General features: G+C 36.2%; 4 protein-coding genes and 1 long non-coding RNA gene across 11 annotated transcripts; all 5 read left to right on the top strand.

Moving 5' to 3' along the window:
* The first annotated feature begins 5798 nt into the window (after positions 1 to 5798).
* On the top strand, positions 5799 to 8747 carry LOC113346632 (DPH4 homolog). Of its 3 annotated transcripts, XM_026590097.1 has the most exons (3): positions 5805 to 5954; positions 6924 to 6988; positions 8050 to 8747. In XM_026590097.1, the coding sequence occupies exon 3, from the start codon at positions 8081 to 8083 to the stop codon at positions 8606 to 8608; it is 528 nt and encodes a 175-aa protein (XP_026445882.1). In that variant the 5' UTR covers positions 5805 to 5954; positions 6924 to 6988; positions 8050 to 8080; the 3' UTR covers positions 8609 to 8747. The 3 variants fall into 3 exon arrangements, with proteins under 3 accessions (XP_026445881.1, XP_026445882.1, XP_026445883.1); XM_026590096.1 differs by lacking the exon at positions 6924 to 6988 and having other exon boundaries at positions 5799 to 5954; XM_026590098.1 differs by lacking the exon at positions 6924 to 6988 and having other exon boundaries at positions 8053 to 8747.
* A 389-nt stretch (positions 8748 to 9136) lies between these two features.
* LOC113352912 lies at positions 9137 to 11304 on the top strand. 3 transcript variants are annotated; one of them, XM_026596662.1, is made up of 2 exons: positions 9137 to 9589; positions 10980 to 11304. In XM_026596662.1, exon 1 carries the CDS (start codon positions 9157 to 9159, stop codon positions 9577 to 9579), a length of 423 nt encoding a protein of 140 aa, XP_026452447.1. In that variant the 5' UTR covers positions 9137 to 9156; the 3' UTR covers positions 9580 to 9589; positions 10980 to 11304. The 3 variants fall into 3 exon arrangements, with proteins under 3 accessions (XP_026452447.1, XP_026452446.1, XP_026452448.1); XM_026596661.1 differs by having other exon boundaries at positions 10973 to 11304; XM_026596663.1 differs by lacking the exon at positions 10980 to 11304 and adding an exon at positions 9959 to 9975.
* A 1536-nt stretch (positions 11305 to 12840) lies between these two features.
* LOC113352911 lies at positions 12841 to 15946 on the top strand. The gene is made up of 4 exons (XR_003360985.1): positions 12841 to 14107; positions 14418 to 14507; positions 15331 to 15646; positions 15770 to 15946. It is a non-coding gene; the product is annotated as an uncharacterized LOC113352911 (long non-coding RNA).
* Positions 15947 to 16600: 654 nt separating this feature from the next.
* On the top strand, positions 16601 to 22174 carry LOC113346630. 3 transcript variants are annotated; one of them, XM_026590095.1, is made up of 12 exons: positions 16601 to 16972; positions 17058 to 17159; positions 17288 to 17368; positions 18095 to 18204; positions 18314 to 18449; positions 18557 to 18655; positions 19750 to 19855; positions 19935 to 20365; positions 20538 to 20720; positions 20911 to 21111; positions 21299 to 21616; positions 21800 to 22174. In XM_026590095.1, the coding sequence occupies exons 1-12, from the start codon at positions 16721 to 16723 to the stop codon at positions 21890 to 21892; spliced, it is 2112 nt and encodes a 703-aa protein (XP_026445880.1). In that variant the 5' UTR covers positions 16601 to 16720; the 3' UTR covers positions 21893 to 22174. The 3 variants fall into 3 exon arrangements, with proteins under 3 accessions (XP_026445880.1, XP_026445879.1, XP_026445878.1); XM_026590094.1 differs by having other exon boundaries at positions 17990 to 18204; positions 19941 to 20365; XM_026590093.1 differs by having other exon boundaries at positions 17990 to 18204.
* A 454-nt stretch (positions 22175 to 22628) lies between these two features.
* LOC113346629 (probable carboxylesterase 2) lies at positions 22629 to 23778 on the top strand. The gene has a single exon (XM_026590092.1). It carries the CDS (start codon positions 22678 to 22680, stop codon positions 23623 to 23625), a length of 948 nt encoding a protein of 315 aa, XP_026445877.1. The 5' UTR covers positions 22629 to 22677; the 3' UTR covers positions 23626 to 23778.
* Positions 23779 to 25619: the final 1841 nt, after the last annotated feature.

Below are 25619 nucleotides of genomic sequence, written 5' to 3'. Positions count from 1 at the left end.
TTCAATGGAGGAAAAACACAAAACCCTAGAGGTTAATGTACGCGGACTGACGGGATGAAGAAGATGGTGCGCGAACCTCTTTTTTTTTTCTTTTTATAAGACCAAAAATGGGCTTGGACCCATTTGTGAACCGCGGCCCATACAAGGAAGTGGTTTTTCTCAGCCGTTTGCACATCAAAGGTTATGCATCCCGTGACAACACACTTTGTGAGAGACGATGGATGCAGTAAAAAGCTTAAATTGGTATTCTAAAAGTGAATAACAAAACTGTACACAACTCAAACCATTTCTTGCCCCATTCCAAGATATATACACATGGGGTATTGCCAGCCTTGTTACCAAGAGGCATAATGTGCAGAGAGATTCTCATGCAACATTTCTGGTTGATATGTGTGAACAGTCCCAGAGATATAATCAACATAATGAGGATAATCAGGGTAGTCAGAGCTTTCTATCCTTCGTTTGATATGGCTAGAAGGAATATTCTTCTGATTTCTAGGTTGTACAATATTATTCGATGTTTTAACATGTACAAAACCCTTTTCGGAGTGATTCTTAGACTCAACAGAATTAAGTTTTTCTAAGAATTTAAAAACGCCTTCAAACGCTCTGAATAGATCTTTATTAATTGATCCATTATGATAGTATTCCTCATAGAAATCTAGAGTTAATCTAGTGAGGGTCCATATCCTTGAGCGTGATGAACGTTTCCTCAACCTTTCCTTCTTTTTATTTTTTCCTTTGGATTGATACTTATCATCTAAATCTTCCTTTTTAGATGAAATGAGATTATCATGAGGAACCGAAGGTTTTATCCATAATAATCCTTGAGCAATTTTTAAGGAATTCTGGCGTGCGTTACAGATGCCAAGAGCAAGTTTTCCAAAGAAATTTCCCATGGGACGATTTTTTTAAGAAACGAACAAACACAAACTTATCAGGTTTAGAGTGTTTGCCTGCTCTGATACCAATTGAAAAGGCGGTGGTCTAACAACCACACCCAATATTTCGCTTAGCAATCTGTATGGAAAAACTCCAATATACTTTCTAGAAAATCAACTAGACAGTCAGACTCAATCTAGATAAAAAGTATATCAAAGAGGTTTTATCTCAATCTCTCGATTTGATATATACTCAAGCAAATAAAAATCTGCGAGTCTTTATCAAATACAGGAGAGATAACTTAGATGGTACCAAAGACCAATATCCAAGTGTCAATCAATTTAAACAACAACCAAAAGGTCGGATATTCTAATTGATTGAACAACGCACAACCTGTGATATTTCAATTATATAACAAAATATAATGCGGAAAAGAAATAACACAGACACCAGAATTTTGTTAACGAGGAAACCGCAAATGCATAAAAACCCCGGGACCTAGTCCAGATTGAACACACACTATATTAAGCCGCTACAGACACTAACCTACTCCAAAATAACTTCAGTCTGGACTGTAGTTGAACCCCAACCAATCTCATAGTGATCCAAGGTACAGTTATGCTTCTACGTCTCTGATCCCAACAGGATACTACGTACTTGATTCCCTTAGCTGATCTCACCAACAACTAAGAGTTGCTACGACCCAAAGTCGAAGACTTTAATAAAAAAATCTGTATCACACAGAAAAGTCTATGGTAATAGATAAATTCGTTTCCCACGAATATACCTACGAGTTTTCTTCCGTCTTTTGATAAATCAAGGTGAACATGAACCAATTGATAATCCAGACTTATATTCCCGAAGAACAGCCTAGTATTATCAATCACCTCACAATAGTCTTAATCGACACATCGAAAAAAGATATTGTGGAATCACAAACGATGATACGAAGATGTTTGTGATTACTTTTTATCTTGCCTATCGGAGATAGAAATTTCAAGCCAATTATTACAATTGTACTCGTACGATAGAAACAGCAAGATCAGATCACACAATTACAAGAAAAGTAGTATCGGTCTGGATTCACAATCCCAATGAAGTCTTTAAGTCGTTAACCTGGTTTAGAAGAAGAAACCAAAGGTTAAAGGAGAATCGACTCTAGCTCAGCACAACTAGTATCACACAGAATGTATGGGGATTAGGTTTACCAGTTGCTAGGGTTCTCCCTTATATGGTATTTCAAATCAGGGTTTGCAATCAATGTTAGCTTAGTAACAAAGCATTCAGTATTCATCGTTAGATGAAAACCTGATTAGATTCAAGCTAATATTTATCAACCGTTAGATCTAAAATATAGCTTGTTATACACACATGAAATGCACGTTCCTAGGCTTGTGTAACCGTACCCAAACTTGTCCATTAGTTGGTTCAACAATAGTTAACCAAATGATTATCCATATGATCACTTTCATATCAACCATGTTTTTTTTCACCATAACTAGTTCAAATGACTCAAATGAACTAGTTAGAGAGTTATTCACTTGCAAGGAAATCTTATGTACTACACAAGACACAATTGAAGCAAATACGATTTGATTCACTTGAATCGGTTCATGAACTATATACCCACGGTTTACAATTGCATTCCTTAGTTAATATGAATAAGTTCACAAACATCGTTTTTATATATAACCTACTCAAGTTCGCGTACAACGATAGTTCATAGAAGATATGCCATATAAACGTATAAGTGTAATCGTGCACGATGACAGTAAGACTTAAGCGATGATTCACAAACACATAATGAATTAGTGATCAAAGTTGTCTTAGAAGTGTTTATGAGAGTTGTATCAATGCCAAACAAATTAATGAAAATAGTTTATGAGCATATGCTTAATTAGATCGCTGGGTAGGTGTGTGTAGAGGTACACGTACCTATAGACCAGTGCGTGAACTCAGGTTGTTGGGTTACACGTATTGGGTATGCATACCCCTAACCGACCACGAATTCACTTCATTGGGGTACATGTACTTGGTTTATGTACCCCCCTTTACACGAACTAAGAACCTTAGGGTACGTGTACTGGGTATGCGTACCTACCCTGTGTGCAGAATCTAAGTAGTTCTGAAAACTTTTTTTAATGATTTAAAACATTCTCAATCGCCATAGATATAAATATCATTGCTTGGGAAATTTCCAAATGATCAACTTGAAACAAAAGCATTTTTGGAACAATAAATTGTTCGAATCCTTTTTTTTTGAAATGTACAACAAGACAAGCTTGACTCAAAATTTCATCTTATGGCCACTACTCATGCTAACAAAAATTGGATTGTTGTTATGTGTATTCAACTAAATCTCATTATATTTTATATTTTAATAATTTCGTTATTTTTTTTGTTTTTTTTGAAGCATATAAAACAAATTAATTGATATCCAGATAATTTTAATGTAGATGTCCGGCTGGGTGTATTGACTCATGGGGATTGGCAGATTGGAAAGACCACAAGGAGTTGTAATGGTGAAGGGGGCATTTGATGTACCATCGGCAGGTGCACTTAAATATACATACTATATCTATAAATGCAAAAATCTGTGTTAAAATTTTCTTTCCACATCATAATACATTACTTTCACCATTATCACAAACTGGACGGGATCGAAGGTGGCAAATTAAGGTGAAAATGTTACTTCTTATAAAGGTAATTATACCCATGTCAAAAAGTTATTCAAATAGTATGCTGATTATTTCATACCTTTACTCGAAGGGTTGTCTTACTGGGTCTTATCAGTGTGATCAACTTCTTAGTTTGGTTTGGGAAACCATCTTATTGAATTTTTTTTAAGAGTTAGTACGCGGCATGTTTTTGACAAGAACCGTGGGTTTTTTTAATTCTGAGATTCTCATCTAATAAATTTTCGTTTCTAATCTTTGTCCAGTAAGTTCATATGAGATTTCGAATTCTTGAATGTCAATCCTAACCCATACTTAGATGCAAACCTCTCAAAGGTATTCTTATTTTCTAGATGCAAACCTGTCAAAGACATTCACATTCTCGGTTGAAGGTACAACAACCAAGGTAAGCTAGAAACGATTTATTCTTTTGAAGATCACAGAATCTCTGTGATTACTTTGAGATATGAAACCTGTAGTTGAAGGACAATGCTGGAGTAGGTCCTTCTAATTGCATTTTACATTGTTATTGGAGTTAATGCTGCGTTTTGAATTCTTTTCAACGGATTAAGACACCATTTCTGCCGTGCAGATATTATAGTTTATCCGTAGTCCTTATTTAATTTCTGATTTTGGTCTGTGTTTTCATGCCACTGAATGGTGCCTTGGTATGCTTCTTTCTGGTGTTGCAATAAGTTTAAGTACTTGCTGATGGTTAGCTATCAAGATGTAGTGGTATAACAATATGTTTGACATTTCTCGGGACACATTTGGCTCGCATTTTTAAGATACAAAAAAAAAAGTGGTTGAAATTGAAGTTAGTCAACCGAGGGAGAAGGCAAACTATGTATCTCGGTTAGAGCTGAGGATGCAAAAGACAGAAAAAAGAGTCATTCGATCTTTAATAACCATATATATTCTGCTTCGTACTGGGGACAATTGCGTTCTATCTTTAGTAATCTTCTTTTCCTTCGTACCGGGGACAGTTGTAATGTGTAAGTGCATTTTGGGACACCTAACAAAGGGATTGTTAGTTTTTGTTTTAAATAGGCACCGCACAAAACACTTTTGATCCTTCAATCAATTGTATCTCATATGTTCTTTTGGGATTCAATTTTTTTTCAATATTTAGACACTAATTTGCCTAATATACAGAATTGCGGACCTCACGACTACAATGCTAAAATGTGCATAGGTTTTCTTAAAAGTGTAATTTACTTGGATAATGAACTTAAGCCCGTGCAAATCACGGGCAAAACACTAGTTGTACTAAAAAAGAAAACAAATTTCCATTTTACCGGCAGTGATATATCATTGTTTGCAGTTGCATTCTTGTTATGTAAGCTCATTTCAATAGTAATCTGTTATAGGGGCTGATGAAACCATTAGAGGGGTTGATATAATATGATAAAAGGGTAACCTGTTAGTAATTTAAAAAACCCCTTATCTATATAATTTTTATAATGGCTAAAATGTCCTTATCTAGTTAGTGTTGTTAATTTAATTAGTTAATTATTAGGTTAATGAATTTTTTTTTTTATACTTGATGAAAAATCAGATTAAGAGTTAGGTTTGGAGAGATAAAATAGAGAGTTTTTTTTTTCTTTTTTTTTTAGAGATTTACTTCAAAAATCTAGATTTTGATTTATTCAAATAAAATGAATGATGTCAGTGAAAAATTAGAGGTGGGTGAATCTCTATATGATAGAGAAACCATATTTTAATTAAGAATAACCAACCGTAACTCTGTCTGCAACCCTATTTTGTTTTTCTTTATTATGTTTAAATATATTTGACGATGATTATCAAAGAAAAACTGATTTTGATTTCGTTTTCTTTTTATGATTAGGTTTGAATGTATAGTAGAGTAATTTAGTCTCTTTAAAAATGAAAGGGTAATCTAGACCTTTAACATAACACTAGCACACCTCCTAATATAGATATTATTATCATGGTTCAACACCTCCAATGGTTTCATCAGCCCTTATAACATGTTACTTTCAATAACACAATATTCAGTAAAAATTTGAACCGTTCGTGGATGTATCACAAATTTTGTTCTTTCACTGTGTGCTTGTGGATTCTAATCTTTTTTTAAACTGGCTGACTCGAGTTTGAATTTAGAAACTACTAATAGTCAGATTGCCATCACCATCTGACTCACTCCCTCTTGTAAGCCAAGTCAGACTCAAGAAAGTTGTCCTTTTTTGTAAAAAAAGAAAAGTTGTCCTTTCAAATGCAGTCATGCATATATATGTGAATCAGACTGGCGTCTCTGGCCGTCTCTATCTCTCTCTCCCTGAAATTAAATCGGAGAATTTCGACATTCGAAACCATCTTTTTGTTTGATTCAACTAGTTGCAGAAGTAACCATATTCTACATCTCAAGGTTCACAGGTATGTCTAGGGTTTTCTTTTTTCCTATTTTTATCGTGTGTTTTAAGCAAATCTGAATGAATTTTAGTCAGAATACTTTCCCCACGAAATATACATCGAAAATCAATGTAACTTGTTTTTCTAAGTAAATCAATTGCATCCCATAGTCTTATTGGATTCCACTAGTTTTTTAAGGCAATTGCTTGAATCAAATACGTGGAAAAAAGAAGAAAAGAATTAGGGTTAATACCAACTGGTATATGTACATGGATTTCGTAGAATTCTCCCTATCTTCATTTAACATCCATTTGCATATTCCTGCTTGAGTTGGAATTTTGATTTGAATGACATTGTTTACCGTTTGTTTGTTGTTGTAAAGTGTAAACACTCATGAAAAGAATCATTTTCTAATTGTTAGCATCTTGGGTATATGCGACCACTAACTGGAGTTGGAATTGAACGCAGAAACTATATTTGATGGATGATTTATGTTTGGTTCCACTTGTCAAACAAATAGATGCAGATTCACCAATCTCTCAAAGTAATATGGTTTAGTTGTGATGATGCCATTGATTCAACATGGTTTGACTGCGCTTATGCCATCAGCCATTGAGTTATAAATCCTTGTACGTGTTTTGTGTATTTCTCTCTATTTGCAAAATCATTGACACCTTCTGATTTTCTTTTTGAAAATTTGCTTAAAAACTCCTCATCAGACTTTAGTTTCAGTTGCACCCAGTTTTTTTTTTTTCTTTAACCAGAAGTTTTACCCAGTTTCCTTATTGTGATTGGTCATTTTCTGATAACCTGGTAACTCTTGAACTTATCATATGCAATCAAACTTACACTGCAGTTCAGGCACTTAAATATCTTTTTTGTTTCGTTCTTTTGGTATTTTGTTTGTGAATATTCTGGTAGTAGAATTTATATATCATTAGCGGCAACTTTATTACATTACAATTGCAATTTTTTTGAAAATTCTTTACGTAGAGAAGCCATTTTAAGGCCTGCATCTGGATGAAATGGCAGCTGCATCTGTTCCACATATAGTACTGGTGAGAGTTTCTAATCCAATCATCCATAGGCATAACAAGAATTGCCCATTAGATGCTTGTTGGTAAAAATTGGCACATGGAAGAAGTCCTGGAAATTATAATAACGTTTCACCTTTACTCAAAGCAATATGCTCTTCATTTTTCTCTTAAAATCGAGTCCTTTTTTTCCTTTTGTGGAAAAAGTTCCCTAAGTAGGTAAGGCACCTTAATACCTTATGATAAGCAATACTCTTATTGAGGTTTTGTGAGAATCTTAGTGTTTTTTTTCTTCTTTGCTTAGTTAGGGTACTACCTTGAGCTCTTCCCTGAATTGTCGATATTTTTTTTTGCTTGATCTGAATTGTCAATAACCTAAAGATGTAAAAGGTTTGTGGATATGTTGTTCTATTTGGCCTGCATCACTAGAGATGAATTTGATTAGCACAAGCGTATGCATAATCATGAAAACGCTATAAAATTATGCAAAATTGGAATAGATTATGCATATGTTTAGTTTGTTCATTTTCAACTTACGTTAGAAAGAGAATCCGAGTTAATCTAATGAATACTTTTTCCTGCCATATCCTCTGTTTTTTATGGTTACGAAGAGAACATTAAGTCACCAGGAACCCACTGGGGCGTTTTAGGTTCTTGAGTTGATTTAGTTATTGTACTGGTTTGACAACTTGACCTGTGTTGTCAAACTTTTAATGTTTGAATTGCTGTACATGCATCTTGCTTGTGTTTGTGAGAGAGTAGAAAGATATTTAGTGTTTCTTTATGGGAATGCTGAACTTCAGTTCCGTGTTTTTATCACTTCCGCTGAAACAGTATCAATATCTTATGGCCTAGTTAACTCCTTTACTTTTCTTATTAGTAGAGTTGGATATGGTTAGACTATGAGCATGATGCATATGCAATTTTTGTATGTACGTCCAATGCTGGTTTCTGTGGTATTAATAACGAGTAATTTTCTATTGAGTATCAGAAAGTCTATACATACTTCTATTATCAGCTGCAGTATATTCTTCTATCTTTATGGTCTCATTTTGCATCTCTTTTCTTTTTGTTTGAGTTCACAGTAGAAGTGGCGTGGTCGATTAACTTAAAGCTATGCTTTTGGATGGGAAAAGATCTGTCCTGAAAACGCACTATGACATTCTATCAGTGAAGGAGGATGCAGATTATGAAGAGATTCACGCGAACTACAAGAGAGCTGCCCTTAAATCCCATCCTGATAAAATGCGAGCAACAACCGAGGCCTCAGATATTCAACATGAATCACCAGAAACGTTTCTAATGGTGCAAAAAGCCTGGGAAATCTTGAGTGACTCAAAGACCCGTGGAATTTACGATCGTCAGTTGAGGGATTCAAGACTAGATACAGAAACTGCTGAAGATGTTAGTTTAGAGGAGATGATGGTAGAAGAAGTTGGTGAGGTGTTGGAACTCTTTTATGAATGCAGGTGTGGCGATCATTTTTCCATTGATTCAATTGAACTCGGAGAGATGGGCTATTCATTGGGTAGGGATGAGAGTAAGATATTTATACACAGACCTGACTCCAGACCCGCCACTGTTATACTTCCTTGTGGGTCGTGCTCTCTTAAAATTCGTCTTACAATCTCCATCAGTTCATAGTCATTTCTTATTCATGTAACATATCCAGTATACATGTCAATAATGCAGTAAAACATCCCCTTTGAATGTTATTGCCCTTATTATCCTTTTCTTTTTCTTCCTTGATGTCTATATATTCTGTGATGTACTTCTCTGCTCTGGTCCTAATATTGTACTTACAAGCAGCTTACCCGTAAGAGTTCAATGAAACCGTGTATATCCTCCAAGAGTTCACTAGACCAAAATACTGGTTCTCTTGTGATTTGAATGACAGACACGGATGCCTTTGTGCTATGTTGCTTGTTTTAGCTCTCAAGAAACAGACCCTTGGTCCTTTCTAGCTGATGCAGCTAGTGTAGCCGTGTTCCCCTGGTCTTTCTCTTGTTAGGACAAAAACGAAAAAGCTCTACCCACTCGTGAGTCGTGACCCATTCGAGTAGGTTCGATAATAATCTCCAAGTAAAACTGCCAATATCCGACGGTGTATATCGAAGCGACCGAGTCAAGGTTGACTATATCATAAGTACAGTACTTACCAATCTGTTTCAGAGAAAGAGAGAGAGTAGGAAATGGGTTCTGGTACTGGTAATGATTCGGGTGGAGGGAGAGGATTTCGTAATTGGAGTGTATACGATGGAATGAAGATCATTCCACACACGCCCGAAGCTTTAATGGCAGAAATTGATGCAGCCATTGCTGCTTCTGAATATTCTCATGCTTCTGCGCTCCTTCAATCAACCTCTTCTACTTCATCATCAAAGATAAATTCAGATAGTAATGAAATAAAGCAGGATCAGTTTGATGCTAGGATGGCAGATGAAGCTTATAAAGCTGGTTGTGCAGCTTTAGCATCTGGGAAACTTGATGAAGCTCTTCAATCTTTGCAGATTGCTCTTTCTAAATGTCCACCTCATAAAGCCTCTGCAATTTCTAAGCTTCAATCTCTTATCAAGTTAACATCTCAACAACAAATTCAGAAACCCCATGGATGATTTCCATTTGGTAAGTTTTAAATTTAAAGAGGCTTTTTTTTTGTGTGTGTGAGTTTTCTGTTCTTCGTGTGTAAGGATGTTACGGATTGATATGATAATATGTTAATAATGTAAAGATGTTGAAATTGAGAAGGAAAATTTGTATACTGAATGTCTGGTTGTTGGAAGGGTCTATGTGTTCTATTCTAGGTTCAAGTAAATAACGTTATTCTAAGAAAATTCTGTGGAAGTCATTTGCGTTATCCCTATACTGTTAGAATAGGGATAACAACACCTTATTCTAAGAAAATTCTCTTATTGCAACATTTAAGTGGTTGTTTTTTCTCTGCTAAGTCAGGGTATAAGCTTGATTTTAGTCACTTTTTTTTTCTTCATCTAGAACTGTTTCCTAAGTATTGTCAACTGCCAAAGCCACAGAAGGATTTTTGATTAGTTGGTCAATATGGGGCTGCTGCAGGAAATTCAAAAGATGATGAGATTGTTTAGCGTAAATTAATGCATATTCATTCGAGATTTAGAACCTGTAAGTTCATGTGAATTGGGGTAGGTAATGTATAAATTTGGTTTGTTCATTTAAATTCAGCTGTATGCTGTAAACGGGGTTATTGCTTGCTGCTGGCTCATTTGTTGGTTGATCACTTCACTTGTTAAAATAGTCACGCACACACTCCGATGCCATTCATCTTTTTTTTCCCTTTTGGGTAATTAGGTTGTGAGGAAGCTGATGCTAGATCACTTGTTAAAATAGTCCCGCGCAGTCTGATGTCATTCATCTGTTTTTCCCTTTTGGGTAATTCGGATCTGAGGAAGCTGATGCTAGATCACTTGTTAAAATACTCACGCGCACACTCTGGTGTCATTCATCTGTTTTTCCCTTTTGGGTAAATCGGCTGTGAGGAAGCTGATGCTAGGTGTAGAAACAAAAAAAAAAAAATCGTGTATGTACGCGATGAACATGGGGATCAGAATTTGAGCTTTGATTCTTGAGGTGTTACTTTATGGTTAACAAGCAATCCCTACTGTGTTAGGTTGTTAGCTATCTAGTCCCAATCAATTTGGTTGGGAATGAATCTACGCTATGCTTTTTCCTGTTACATTCTTCATTTATTTATGGTTACAAAGAGAAAACTAGTTCTTACTGAACTCCACAGGAAAATTGGATGTTCTTGAGTTGATTTCTTAGTTATATTGGTTGCCATTTGACATGCTTATGAAACATTTTATGTTTGAATTGTTCTCATGCATCAATGTAATGGGAATTGCGTTACAGTTGAGAAAGATACTGAAACTTTCCTTTTTGTGAATCCCGAACTTCAATCCGTGTCCTCATCACTTCCCCTGTAACAGGGATTACCTGTTATGGCTTGTTTTAAGCTTTTTATTTCCTCCGCAGTAAACAGGTTATGACATTTTTCTTTGCTACAAAAGCTTCAGAAGTAAGGCCAATGGGTTGCAAGATCTAGTCACAAGCTTGCCCGGTTACAACTACAAGAGCAGGGCTGTAACTCATCTGATCATTATATGCCTGTACACTGAACTCATGAAACCACCTAAGTCATAGCTCTCGCTTAAATTTGATGCATGTCGCAGTACACTGTGTTACATTTGGGCTGCTATTACGTTCATTCCCTCACCAGTCCAGCTGGACTGTCTTGTTATTGTTGTAATGCAGACATTAACATGTATAGTACAACCTTGATTGGAGTAAACATCTTAATTTCTGTCGGTCTAAGGGTCAAAAAGGACTAGTAATGGTAAGAACTTACTAAACTAAGAATCCTTGAGAACCAACATACTTTCAGTACCTTTATGAGGTTTACAATTAACAAGTTAGCCCAGAATGTTCTGTGGGTTTAGCAGTACTAAATAGCATTCAATTTTGTCAGACCATTAAGCAACACTAACTGGCTAACTCGCATGCCTGTAAACACTTAGTTTAAGTAATTTGAGTAAGCTTGTAAATGCTGCTGTGTGGTCTGCTGAAACTACATTAAAGTGTATTCAGCTGAAACTACATTACAAATTTACATTTTGAGCATATTGGTTCTCAAGGATAACTGAACCCTGAAAGAACAGAGTGGTCCTAGTCTGATGACTTTGACCCATAGACCAATAGAAATTAGGAATGCTTTTCTATGCCAAATTATAAAACACAAATGTCTTATAAGTGCCTCCAAAAATAAATACCCCCAAAAAAAAAAAGTCCTCCCAGAAAACGAAAAAAAGTCTTATAATGAATTACTATCAAGAATACAAAACACAGTTTGGATAACTTAGCCTGTGTAAGTGATGGTCCAGATTTGTCTAGGGAAAAGATAAATCAATGGTCGTGGTTTGTTCAATTTTAATATTAGCATAAATGTTTCATTAATTTGTTCAACTTTAATATTACTATAAATGTTTCATTAATTGGTGTTGTCTCATTAGTTACTCATAATGAATGGTTTATTAATTTTTTTATTTCCCTTAATTAATTTAATAAATACAAATTGTTTTATTAATTGGTGTTGTCTCATTCATTGTTCATAATGATTAGTTTATTAATTGTTTATTTCCCTTAATTAATCTAATAAATACATATTTCATTAATAAATAATACATACAATAGAAATTATATCAATAAAAATTATTTGTGGTAGTGGAATAAGTAGGGGTGGTAGAAATGGTGGCGTGTGTTAGCGAGTGGTGGATGCGGTCGAGTGGTGTTGGAGGTAACATTTGTGCTGGTGGAAGAAATGGTGGCAATGGGTGGTTTTTATGGTGGCGGATATGGATGAGTAGTAGTCGACGATATTAGTTATGTGTTTTTACAACATGGATAACATTGTATTGTGAACTATGTTGTCGTTTGTTTTTACCACGATTGACTAAGACAGATATCAAAAATTTCAAGGATATTAACAGATCATATAATAAACGATAATCATGATTGTAGGATCACCCAAATAGTAGCATTGCTATCTTTAGTACCTGATTGTATCTTCTTATGACACAATTTGGATAACTTGGCCTATGTAAAGAGTGGTCAGGATCTGTCCTGGGCAAAGATAAATCCATGGTTGTGATTGTCCAGACCAGACCCTACTACTCGCACGTGTAGCGTAGCTTCTAGATTTAGGAATGAGAATACAGGAATACCCCATCGTGCGCCATGTCGTTCTCTTTGCCTATCTCAGATCCAAAATCGCCGCTGTTGAAAAAAACCCATCGGACACCCTATCTTTCTCTCTGACTCTCTCATTTCCAAAATCTATTGCCGCTGCTAAAAACTCGATGATCAATCACATAGTTTTCTTACCTTTGATTTTTCTTTTCGGGGCTTATTTTGTTCATCATGTTAATCTTGGTGATGTTCTCCATGATTTTTAATTTGATTTCGTTCCCAGGGAAGATGAATCAACAATTTTTGGGAATAAAAATCAGATTGCAGGTATGATTTTGTGAGTCCCTGAAGAATCAAATTTTAGTTTGTTGTTTGTATCAACAGTTATTATTTTTACTTGCTTCTCTCCCTCTCCTAGTGAGCCAGTCGTGGGGAATGGTGGCGTAAGGGATTAAGTTTGCTTATAATGTTGTTGAAGGTAATAATAATATCATTTGTTTTGTACTTCCAGCTTTGAACCTGGGTTTCTTAAAAACAATAACTAGTTAAAGAATTTAAATTTGTGTATTGGAGTTACTATTTTTCTTCTTATTTTTCTTCTAAATAAGAAGAACCGTGATCGGAATCATCAAAACCTCTTTTACTTCCATCCAATTTCCTTCTTACCGACTTTAGTCTTATCTTTCACAACAATCGTCATTTGGTCAAGAAATTTCATTGATCTCTCAAAATTCACTGGGTAAAATCATAAAAGCCATACAGGTTTGGATCTTCAATTTTTTTGGTTTCTTGGAGTTCTTTTTTGTTTGTCGTTATTAAGAATTTGAGGGGTTCATTGTTAACTAATTGTAACTTCGTGTTGATGGGGTGATTTTCAATTGCATATTTACACAATATTAGATTTACCATCGATGTCATTTTTGAAGAGACATACAATTATCTAGGGTTTAATTAGCAGTTTATGATTTCGTGATCGTAGCAGTATTTTAGGTTCGTTTCTTTAATGACTTGAATTCAATAGTGCATGTCTTTTAATATCAAGTTTCGGTAGTTTGTTCTTCAAACTCTTTTCTTTCAATATATTGTTAATATTTCTGAGTTCTTACCGCTTTGGTTGCAATCCAAACCATTTCAAAATGGTTCAAAAAGTAACAAAGTTTCTTAGCTCCATTGGACATCATTTTGCACCGATCAGTCCTATCATGACCCCTTTGTAAGTTTTGATCACCCAATTTACATATTTTCGATACATGATTTCCACGGAATTTATTCGCTTCATTTTGTAATTTCCAGCGTGTTGCGTCATTTCTCGATTTGGTGTTACACCCTTACAGGGTTGTTAATGAAGTTAGTATGGTTATTTTATTTAAGCACTTGAACCCAATGTCGTTCATTCAGTGCGAAGAAGGGAAACCACGATATATAGTAAGTCGCTCTTTATCCCTTCCCCATCCAATTAGAATTTGTTAAACCAGTTTTGCTGGAAAATCCATTGTTTTCGTCCTACGTCCATGCTAACAATTAACCTTGATGGTTTAGTTATTTAGTATTTTGTATTGATGAGGTTACATTTTCATTTCCTATTTTGTGCAAGGTCTGGAAGACTTCTTACAATGTTTATCTGTATTTCGGGGAAATGACATTATTCATCGCACTTGATTGTATTGTTAACCCAACTGTGAGTAGTCATTTGTGATTCGATACATCGTCCTTATTCTTACTTCATGATTTGCAGCTCATCTTGGGGTCAGCCAACCACGGTCTTTGTCCTTTTGTTCATTCTTTGGAGGTTACATCGTGCCGCTCAGTCATGTAACTGTACTATGTAAGTCTTATATTCTCTTTCACACGCCAAACTCAGTTGGCTTATTTTTGTTATTTTCTCATTTGCTAAATAAAATGGTGGGTTTTATCCTCTGCCAGATATAGTCATCCTCTCCATATAATTGATTGGCAGCTTTCAACGTCCCTTTCACTAGATTTACACTTAACTTACATTTTCCAGTAGGTATTTATTTCGGACTATCTCTGTTCTTAATTTTAGCTAGATTTGTTAATGTATCACTCAATTTTAGCTAGATTTACACTTAGGATTACATTTTCCAGTAGGTATTTCCTCCGGACTATCTCTGTTCTTAATTTTAGCTAGATTTGTTAATGTATCACTCAATTTAATTTAAGACCTTTGAGTACATGAGATAATTTTTACCTTACTCGCTTACTATAGAATCACATTTTCCATAGTGATTTTAAAAAAATTATAGGGATTTTAGGATGACATAATCTATTAATCAGCTACAGTTCTTTTGAAACCGTACCAACTGTATATTACTTTGATTTGTTGATTATACCATTTGTCTGCTGCATGTACATTCACAGATCTGCATGTTTCAATTTTACACGATATACTTATTTGTTCTATTAGGTTCTGACCTGTTAAAATATGACCACCGTTTTAAGATCTTTTTTATCCGAGTCTCTTTCTTTCACTACGATACGTAATAGATCACTGACATACTACGTTAGGGCTACAACATTACTATAAAGAATAGTTATATTCAAATTTTACGAATAATTCAGAAAAAGACAAAATGACATCAAATATATGATATTTTGTTAGTCATCATTTTAGTTTTTTTTACACTTAGTAGGTTCGTATTCAAGCAGTGGCAATGAAGAGAATTCGATTCAACAATGAGTCATCAAGGATGACAATATGTTGCCGACGATTTGCAAGTATGGTGGGTGTTTCACTAGCAAAGGCCGAAGGTCTCTTTGGAATGATTGGGAAATCTTTACATCGTTGTAGAGGGACCATGGTGAAAAAATTAATAAAGAATGGTGAAAACAATTAAGCTGTCAACCCAACTTGGCAATGCACGTTGAATGAAATTAGTTGAGGTCCAAGCAGCAGACGACACTGATCCAACGTGTTTGAAACTATTCCAAATAGCATAAACTCAGGTAATACATTTACATATAACGGTGGTTTTCTGAAACTCTTGGATGGGGTAACGTCTTTATGGCCCTGTGTCGTTTAGTTTTTGAGTAACACAAATCTTTAATTTACTTTTGGTGGTTTTGCAGGTGTTTGCTGAACGTTGCAACAAACATGGCAAAAGAATTCCATCATGGGAATGGACGCATCGGTGAATGCTAATTATTTGGTTGTGTTTACCTAAGTTTGTCAATGAATTCAACCGCACAACTCCTAGCTCTATAGAGTTGATCATTTGTCCATGAAAAATTTATTTTCATTTCTTAAATCAGCAGTAAAGTGACTCTTATAACCGTTGTTAAGTTCCTTTGGTTATATGTCTTCTTTTATTTGTACCTACATGCTTCAACAAAGTACGCATGTATATGTATCCTAATGGTGATGGTAAGAAATTTTTACTGAGCCTAGCATCATTGTTCTTATGATTATTGCAGACTTTGTTTGAAGTACACTGGGTATCACTTTCTTAATAAATTTAAGGAAAGCATGCGATTCCTCCCCACAAAAAAATAGAAAATGCAGTGCTCTCTAAGAGAAGGGTGAGTGAAAGTCAAATCCTACAATGGAAGAGCTTATATCGTAGTGTTCGGAAAATTGATTACCGTGAAAGAGCTTATATCGTAGTGTCATTTCGAAAAATTGCATTACCGTGGAAGAACTTATATCGTAGTGTCATTTCGAAAAATGCATTACCGTGAAACTACAACGCCGGTGGGCTAGTTTGTATATAAACAAGCCTAAAACAAACATTTTTGTGCTTGAATGTTAGATAGCTGCCCAAGCCAGGAGTCGGGACTAAAAAGATGTACACTGAATTCGCTTAGTACACGTGGAGCAATTACAAGCATACACACAGTATACAAAACTCCATCGGCACTCCAGAATATTAAACATATAAATAATATCCTACTATCCTCAGAATTCCTTTTCGCCGCCATTGTTTGTTCCCTGCGCTGAGAAAATAAATTTTTTGCCCTTACAAGTCCAACGACGATAAGTTCCTGTACATCTCTCTCTTTCTCTAAATCTCTAGTGTGAGAATGGATTCCACACCAGTTAATTGGGATACCCTAGATTCTCTAATTATCAATTTTGCTAAATCTGAGAATTTACTCGAAGATTGCACTGAATCTTCTTCTCCTTCATCTTCTGGTTATCATTCTCGTTTAGTAATTCGTCAAATCAGAAAGTTAATTGAGATCGGTGACATTGATTCTTCGATTAATCTTCTTCGAATTCATGCTCCTTTTGTTCTTGATGATCACCGTCTTCTTTTTCGATTACAGAAACAGGTAAATTTTATACAAGGAAAATATTTTGGTAATTTTATATTTCACTGTCGTATTACTAATTGGTGTTTTTTTTATTTTTTTGTAGAAATTTATTGAACTATTAAGAAGAGGTACAACTAAGGATCGCGATGCTGCCATTGATTGCATTCGAACTGTTCTTGCTCCTTGTGCTTTAGACGCTTATCCGGTATATGTTTTTTACTATTTATTACAGTTGATTTTTAAGGATAAGTAAGTGTTTTGATTAATGTGCATTGGAGATAGTGTGATAATGATTCTAATTTAGGGTATCATGTTTGTGGATTTGTGATTAAGGAAGCGTATGAGGAGTTTAAGCATGTTCTTTTAGCGTTGATATTCGACAAAGACGATCAGACTTCTCCAGTGGCTAATGAGGTGTGTAAGCTGTTTTTTTATGTTTTCTCCTGATATTATGGTTGAGTTTCATTAAATCTGTGTATGTCAAATCACATAAAAGAAAACATGTCCTTTAGTCATAAAACTGAGGTAGAAGGAGGATTGAGGGAAAGAGAACTCTTAAAGACTGCTAGCTGAATGGGAGGGGATACTTTTCTTAAGCATGAGCATTATGATTATCAGTTAAATATACATAGTCAGATGCAACTATCAAGGTAGTTAGGAATATGTAGTGCTGTTTTTATATGCTAGGAGGAGTATGCAGTATGTGTCAGTAACTCACGGACACACTGCTGGACACAACTAAGAGACTAATAGGAAATTATGGAATGGAAATGGAGAGGGGTAAAGAAGAGGATGGTGCCTGAAAACCGGGTGCAGAACATTGAAATAAAATACATCTGGTGTATTTCAATGTATTTGATTTAGAGTTGCTTGTAAAAGCTGATAGTGTGTCTATTTGATTGTTAGTGTATCTGTAGCAGTTAGTAGATGATTTTTAGTGTATACATATGTAGGTATAATCAACTATCCACCATGACCCAGAATCTGAATTTCTTTTCTATGCTGAATTTGACAACCGATACCACTGTTCTGCAGCTTGTGCTTGACAGCCATATCCGTATCTGTGTAACCAATCTAGATGGTGCTTTCTATAGCAATATTAATCGAGATAAATATAAAAGTAAGTTATTTTCTTTTCAGTGGTCTGAAAAGAGGCGCTTTGACATTGCTGGCTTGTTATCATCGGTTCTTCGAGTTCACTTACAAGCGTTCGACCCAATCTTTTCTATGACATTGAGATACTTGATAAGGTAGTCACCTGCGTTTGTTTGTTCTTCCATTGTTTGCTAACGGAAAGTAAAAGCCCAAGTCTCATCTCTGAGCTAATGATATATAATTTGTTGTCTTGCAACCATACAGCATACACAATGGATTTTGCTTTCGCCAAGGCATTCCATCACCTGTTTCAGATCTGACCGAGAGATTGCTTATTGAGGAACGAGACCCAGCTCCTACTCCACAAGAAAGCTTGCTAGAGGCACCTCCATTTGATGAGGTAAAGAATTTTATTTGCCGAGCAATGAATAGAAAAGGTTCCCTTGTCAATCTTAAGTGCCATTTTCTGTAGTTGCGCCATGACAGATCTTTTGGTTTTAAATTCAGGTGGATGTGCAAGCGCTTGCTCATGCTGTTGATCTTACAAGACAAGGGGCTATTGACAGCTTGCGATCTGCTAAAGGAGATCTGTTTCAGGCTTTTAAGGTTCACCAATTCCTGTCTATATAGTTAAAATTGTTTTGTATTTGCTTCACTTTTGTTTTGTTACTTGGTTTTTCATCATTAAGTGTTATTTGCCGTCCTGGATAGGCAATTATAGAGAGGAAATTGGTTTTGTAGTTTTGTGAAGGATTAGGAGTTTGGGCAATAGGTTGATGTTACAGATAGTGTTATATACAATCATGATAACAGTATAAACTCAATAAGAAGTTAAGAAATAAACATGTACAACTGGTTCACGTGACTGTAGTATGGCTTTCTATGCTGGGTGATGAAGGTTTTACCTTCTTCTGTTCGTGTTTATTCTCCTTCCTCAAGTAGTTACCTGTTATTGCATATTGATATTTGCTAGAAGCTGCTGTGTAAGACGGGAAACGTTGCATGTAATCATGATTTTAGTACCATTGGTTTTATATATGTGTTGTTCAAGGATGTTAAATGGTGAATCATAGGATACTTAAAAAACTTAAATTAACTTAAAACGAACATATGTGATTTATATTAGATTCAGAAAAGTTAATACGAGATAAAGAAACTATTCTAACGTCTAAAAACAGTCGAGATACAAAACATCTAAAAGTATAGGATGAGTTAAATTCATCTACCTGTTCTTCATTCTTCATCGGTATGGTTAATAATTCGATCATCATTTTCTTGTCAACGTCAGCATCCATGTCATCATTTACGAAAGAACAATATCTTGATCTTGGTAGATGACCTTGTCTTGTATAGAACACCAAATATACCCTTAACAAAGGATGTTGGTGTCATTAACAATGGAAGAAAAGAGGCAGTAAAAAGATATTCACATGCTTCAACATGGTAGGCCTGAATCGTCCCATTAATGACTCTTTTGACATTTTGATGTTTGAATCGTACTCTTCAAACCAAAAGCGAGTTAATAAGAACAAAATTAGTGTAGGTTTGAATTGATTTTAGCCGTACGGTTTATGATACATCACTGATGATACTCGCTGTTTGGTCCCATTCATTTGTACTGTCCGTCTCTCCTGTGATTGCAACATGGTTTCAGATGCTTATATGGACAGTAACCTGTCTGCGCTGCTTATTTATTACAGAATGAATTATGCCGAATGAGAATGGATGTCTCAGTACTTGATGATCTTGTCCATGAGTATTGCGTCTATAGGGGTATTGTGGAATGTGGGCTTTCATCAGGACATGGTACTATATGTTATAATGCCTCGCCATTTACTGCTTACGCAAATGCCCATTCTTATGAGCTAATATTATGGTTTTCCAGCATCAGACATGCAAAGTCTTGGTAGATCTTCAGTTACGTGTGAACCTGATCCTTCCAATGGTTCCTCGTTAGATTGCTCCATCAACATGGATGTGCAGCCTTGTAAGGACTCCGATGGTGAAACTTCTGTTTGCAATCCTGATTCAATTGGAACTCAAGAAATGAACGTGCGGGGTGTTGATGTCGAACGGCGAGTTGCATATGAGACAGAAAGCAATCGAGAAGATTGCAGCACAAGTAGTCCTGAAAACTTCAAAAACTTTCAGAAGAACAGAGGTCATGGGACTGGAGAAAGGAGTGGACGTAAGAGATGGAGAGGTAGGAATGAGGGATTAGAAGTTAGTCCTGATATTTCTCTTACTGGGACCAGCAAGCAAAAGCTTAGCGACCGTGACCATGCTGCTGATATATTCATGTCAAATGAAAAACAGGTGTTTTGACTTCCAAAACTGGGTCTTCAGTTCGTAGCTCAATTTTGTAAACCACAACTTACAGTTTTGGCTCTTATTTCCTGTTTAGAAAGATGATCCTATCTCTTCATACCCTGAACTTGTTAGTCGTCACCTTTGTGTTTTACTTATTTTTTTGTTTTTGTTTTTGTAGGTTTCAGTAAAACGTCCTGCTTCAGAGAATTTCCACATTAGGGAGGAGTACAAATATGATATTGTGCTGGAGATGAAGGAATTAGCGAGTAAGGGAATGACCGTGGAGGTTGTAAAGGAGATCAATGCCCTGGACCCTAACTTCTTTGTGCACAATCCTGACCTTCTATTTCAACTTAAGCAGGTAATTATTGCTACATTTACCCTGATATACAGCCTCCATCCTTGAAAAATACTCCCTTCGTTTCAAAATAATAGTCTGGTTTCATGTGTAATTTGTATATGAAACCAGCCCTTTGAAACGGAGGTAGTAAGAAAGTAGAGCTTGATGGTTTAGTTGATGGCATCACACATTGACCTCTGTGGTGCTTCAGGTCGAGTTTCTTAAGTTGGTCAGCTCTGGTGATCGTGATGAAGCTATAAAGGTTGCAAAAGCATTTTTAGGTCCTTCAACAGCTAGCAATGCAACTTTGCTTAAACCTTTGAAGGAGACCCTCTTCTTGGCTTTAATGGGACCCAATGAAGATCCACTTACAAAAGGAGTACCTCTGTCTCTCCTTGCAACTTCGCTCCAGGTTAGCTTACTTGTTGACATGATTTGACTGCTTTATGTAATAATGCTAGTGAGTGGTTGATTATTAGCAGTTTCCATAATTGGTTGATATCGTCCAGGTTAGTACTGTAACATGTAAAATTTCTTAGTTCTCTCTTCTCTGTTGCAACATAAAATCGTTACCGGACTTGCATGTGATCCAAATGTAGGTGGCATTGGGTAGGAGGCTTGGCATAGAAGAACCACAGCTTATGAAGATAGTGAGAACAACGATTCACTCACATAATGAGTGGTTTAAAATTCAAATGTGTAAAGACCGTTTCGAAGGACTTCTGAAGATCGATTGTTTGAAGGATATTAACACTTCCCTACTTACTGAATCTAAATCCAACATAAATCTTGATGCTGACACCTCTGGGTCTTCCCAAGTTACAGTATCTAGCAGAATGCTGGAAGATAGTAGCAGTCCCTCTCAGGTTTCTCCCGGAGATGTTGTCTGTGATGAAAGTGCTATACTCAAAGTTATGGTAAGTCTGCTCTCGGATGGTCTGGTTTTATGATGAAAGTTTTATGTTTATCCTTCCTGAGAACGCTAGTGGTTTTTGTCAAATTTGATTATGGTCTCTTGATTCTCTCCATCTATTGGTTATAGCTGTTTATATCTTAGATGTTGCAACCTCTGAATTCTTCCTTTTTTTTATTCTCTCCAGGAATTCTTGGCTTTGCCTAGAGCTGATGCGATCCATCTTCTAGCCGAGTACAATGGGAATGCCGAGACTGTCATACAACAGATTTTTGCATAGGCTCATCAAATTGTTATATTAAAGAGTAAATCTGTAGTCCACCCGAAGGAGAAAAAGAAGAAAGAAAACAAATAAAATGAAGTAATCCATTATTTTATTCAATTTGTTACCATATCAGATTTAGTTGTAAATAACGCTAATGTGTATGATGTATACTAGAAGTGAAGGAATCACAAAGTAGTTGCATGCATTTGAAGTAACTGCATACTTACTGCGTACCTGGCCAAATGCAGGCCAAGTTTTCCCTTTCTTCTCTGAGCTAACACGGATATCTTAATTTAGTCTTTTCAAAATGGTTATAACGAAATTCAATACTGATGCTGATCGTATTGGTTTGTCCTAAACTATTTAAAAAGTTTTTTATTTAGGTCTCGATACATTATTCTGATCGTATTGATCTGTCTTTGGCTCCTTTTAAGCTTAATAAATTTGAGTTATCAAAATCTGGACTTGGTAGGATTTCACCAGAAATAGATTTGGGGAGTCCACAGTGGACTTGTCGGATTGGCAAATCAGCCAATTTCAGTCTACAACATTAGCCGGCTGTTGAGGAATTCTTTCTTTTTACCGAAAAATCAACATTTTCGTTAAAGAAAAAGAAAGACATCGCAATCAAGGGAAGACTGCTTTACTCTGTTTGTCCAATTACTTTAACACGATCGGATGTCTGGATAATAAATAATATTATAACACTATTAAATTTGCAGTTTTATAATCCATATACGTTTGTATAAAAACATGGTATTGGTACCCAACATTATGACTGACAGTCAACCTCTCCTTCAATGGCTTCAAGCATTGAGCAAGAAGTAGATCATGAGTTTCAACCCTTCCTAACAGTATACAAAAATGGGAAAGTAGTTAGACATCTATTTACAGATGAAGTTCCTGCATCAGTTGATACCCAAACTGGTGTCGCATCAAAAGATGTTTCAATTAATCCGAGTCTATCAGCAAGACTCTATCTTCCAATAGTCTTAAATCATCAAAACAAATTACCCCTTCTCATTTACTTTCATGGTGGATGTTTTGTTTCTGGATCAGCTTTTTCTGCCTCTTACCATCAATTTGTCAACTCATTAGTTGCCGAAGCTAATGTTGTCGCAATATCCGTTGACTACAGATCAGCTCCTGAACATCCTGTTCCAATAGCTTTTGATGATTCATGGGAAGCAATTCAGTGGGTGATTTCTCATTCCATGGGAGAAGGAAGTGAATCGTGGTTAAATGATCATGTCGATTTCAATAGGGTTTTCTTATCTGGCGACAGTGTAGGCTCAGCTATTGCACATAACATGGCAATGAAAACTGGACAACTATGTGATGATTTTAAGCTTCTTGGTATAGCTCTGATTCACCCTTTCTTTTGGGGTAAAGAAAGGATTGGGGTGGAAAAACTTGATCCAGAGAAGAACGTAATTTCTGAAAGGACTTGGTTATACGCGTGTCCGTCGTCAACACTGGGGAACGACGATCCAAGGATCAATCCGTTTGCAGTTGGAGCGCCAAGCTTGTCAGGTCTGGGTTGTGACAGGGTTCTGGTTTGCATTACAGAGGATGATGTGTTGAAGGATAGGGGTTTGCTTTACTATGAAACACTTGGGAAGAGCGGATGGGGTGGACGAAGGGAGATTAAGGAGACAAAGGGGAAAGATCATGTTTTCCATCTTTTTGATCCATGTGAAGAATCTCTTGAATTGACAAAATGGATAGCTTCATTTCTGAATCAGTGAATAATGTGATGATCTTGGTGGTTTATGGTTTTAATTGTATTTGTGCTTTCTGTGGTGTCGAGTGATAAGAAACACCACTAGAATAAAGTGTTTATTTGTTTCCATGGATTTGATTTTTATGAATAGCCCTTGGCTTGAGAAAAGCTTTTGCTAAACAGCTCTTTAGAGCAGTTCCAATGGAATGAACAAACTATCAAGTTTGTTCACTTTGCTCCCATTATGGACTCAACAAACATGAAAAATGAATGTTCAAACCAACAAATTTGTTGATTTGTTCATTGAGTTGGAGGATATAGCGAGCGTTTGATGATAGGACGGACGTGATTGCCACAAACGCTGGTGTTTGAGACAAAATCGCTGGCGCTTTTCTTTCCAGTGCACGGTCTTTACTGAATCGCTAGAGCTTGTCCTTCCAGCGCCGCGTTTTTCATAGAATCGCCAACGGCTGAATCTGGACGGCTGAAAACTCTTGCGATCTAACGGCTATAATTTTTGAGTTGTATAAATACTCCTTATTTCAACTACAAATTCACATTCACACATCTAGTCTTCTTTACTCTTCTATGAGCTTAAAAATTTTCCACTTCAACAAATTTTTCAATTCTTGAACATGTCTCGGCCCTTGTTAGTTCGGCGCGCTCCGATACTAAAGAAGAAGATGAATCTATTTGCAGAAACTATGTTTTTTTATTTACTCAGCTTGCTTCAGCAAACTATCCATGGGTGAATTTCTGGGCGGTTATTCACGGCGGGTTCTGTAGTGACACCCGTAATCCGAGTCATCGTGCTATATGCGACATAGAAGATCGTTTTCGTACAATTAAGAAAGAAGTAAGTGAGTTTGTAGCTTTAACCATACAAGCCAATCGATATAGACTGAGAAGTGAAACTGATGCTGAGATGGTAACATGATCTTTGGCTGAATGGAGAAGATGGAAAAATGTGGCTTTTCCTTTCGAAATCCTTAAGGTGTTGAACAATTCCAACCCCTTCTTTGAAGCTAATGTAGTCCGCCGTAATTCAGTGAAGCTAATGTAAAACACTTAATTTTAAACATGTGTAATTTTATTTAATTAAGACCGTCGTACCTTTAAAACTAAAATTACATATGTAGCAGAATTAAAAATTACAATTTCTAATGTCGCTCATCGTTAGCATCCCCATTGTTATTTTCTGGAGTCCAGAATTCTGTAAGACCTGGGGATAGACCTGAGACATCCCCACTTGCCAACATATTAAATAAATTTCCATATGTTGATAAACCTGGGGACATACCTTGTTGACCAACATTAGGCGATTGGAAATCATTAGGCGATTGTTGGAAAGCACTCGGTGCACTCGGTCCTCCAAGCATATAAGATGTTTGTTGTTGTTGTTGTGGTGGTGTAACATTGTAGTAATCATTTGGGTTGTAGGTCGAGAATGATGATGAAATGCGCCTAGGATCTAGCCGAAATATTTGAGGCTGAGATACAGGCACAGTTTGTGGTGAAGAAGTGTGATGCCGTATGTGTGTTGAAGAATAACTCTGTCGTATTTGTAATTCTCCCACCACTGTATCATCACTTTCGTGATATGATATGTTTCTTCTGGTGGAATTGGAAGACTGTGACTGCCGCCCATCATCATTTATAGTTGGACTCAATCCAGACCGTTGTCCATCATCATTTACAGTTGGACTCAATCCAAACATTGTGTTCTCGTGCCATTTCCGACACACATCCAAGTGTGTAGCCCCAATTTGCCGATTCATCCAATGCAAATCCTTCAATTGGTTCCTCAACTCTGCCTTAGTAGCAGTCACATTGTTGTAAGGATAATCACGTTCCATACCTTGGGAAACAATGGGGATCGTGGTTGGCTCACCTTGTGAAGTAATACTTGGCATCTCCCAATGAATTTCGGGCAAATTTGAAGAAGATGATGAAGAACTTGCACCCGTGGTGGGGTAAGTCATAAAGCATGGTTCTTTTGGAGGTGGCTGGCTAGGAACG

The sequence above is a fragment of the Papaver somniferum genome, chromosome 2 (genome assembly GCF_003573695.1).
Source record: "Papaver somniferum cultivar HN1 chromosome 2, ASM357369v1, whole genome shotgun sequence".
Classification (NCBI taxonomy): domain Eukaryota; kingdom Viridiplantae; phylum Streptophyta; class Magnoliopsida; order Ranunculales; family Papaveraceae; genus Papaver; species Papaver somniferum.
Note: the sequence above shows the minus strand (reverse complement) of the source record. Positions and strands in the feature narration are given on the sequence as shown.

Excerpts from the sequence above, each read along its gene's own strand:
- LOC113346630 (XM_026590093.1), top strand. The coding sequence starts at position 16,721 with ATGGATTCCACACCAGTTAATTGGGATACCCTAGATTCTCTAATTATC. Across the intron at positions 18,656-19,749 it reads ATCTGTTTCAGGCTTTTAAG|AATGAATTATGCCGAATGAG; the intron begins GTTCACCAATTC and ends TATTTATTACAG. Across the intron at positions 19,856-19,934 it reads TGGGCTTTCATCAGGACATG|CATCAGACATGCAAAGTCTT; the intron begins GTACTATATGTT and ends ATGGTTTTCCAG.
- LOC113346632 (XM_026590096.1), top strand. The coding sequence starts at position 8,081 with ATGCTTTTGGATGGGAAAAGATCTGTCCTGAAAACGCACTATGACATT.
- LOC113352912 (XM_026596662.1), top strand. The coding sequence starts at position 9,157 with ATGGGTTCTGGTACTGGTAATGATTCGGGTGGAGGGAGAGGATTTCGT.
- LOC113346629 (XM_026590092.1), top strand. The coding sequence starts at position 22,678 with ATGGCTTCAAGCATTGAGCAAGAAGTAGATCATGAGTTTCAACCCTTC.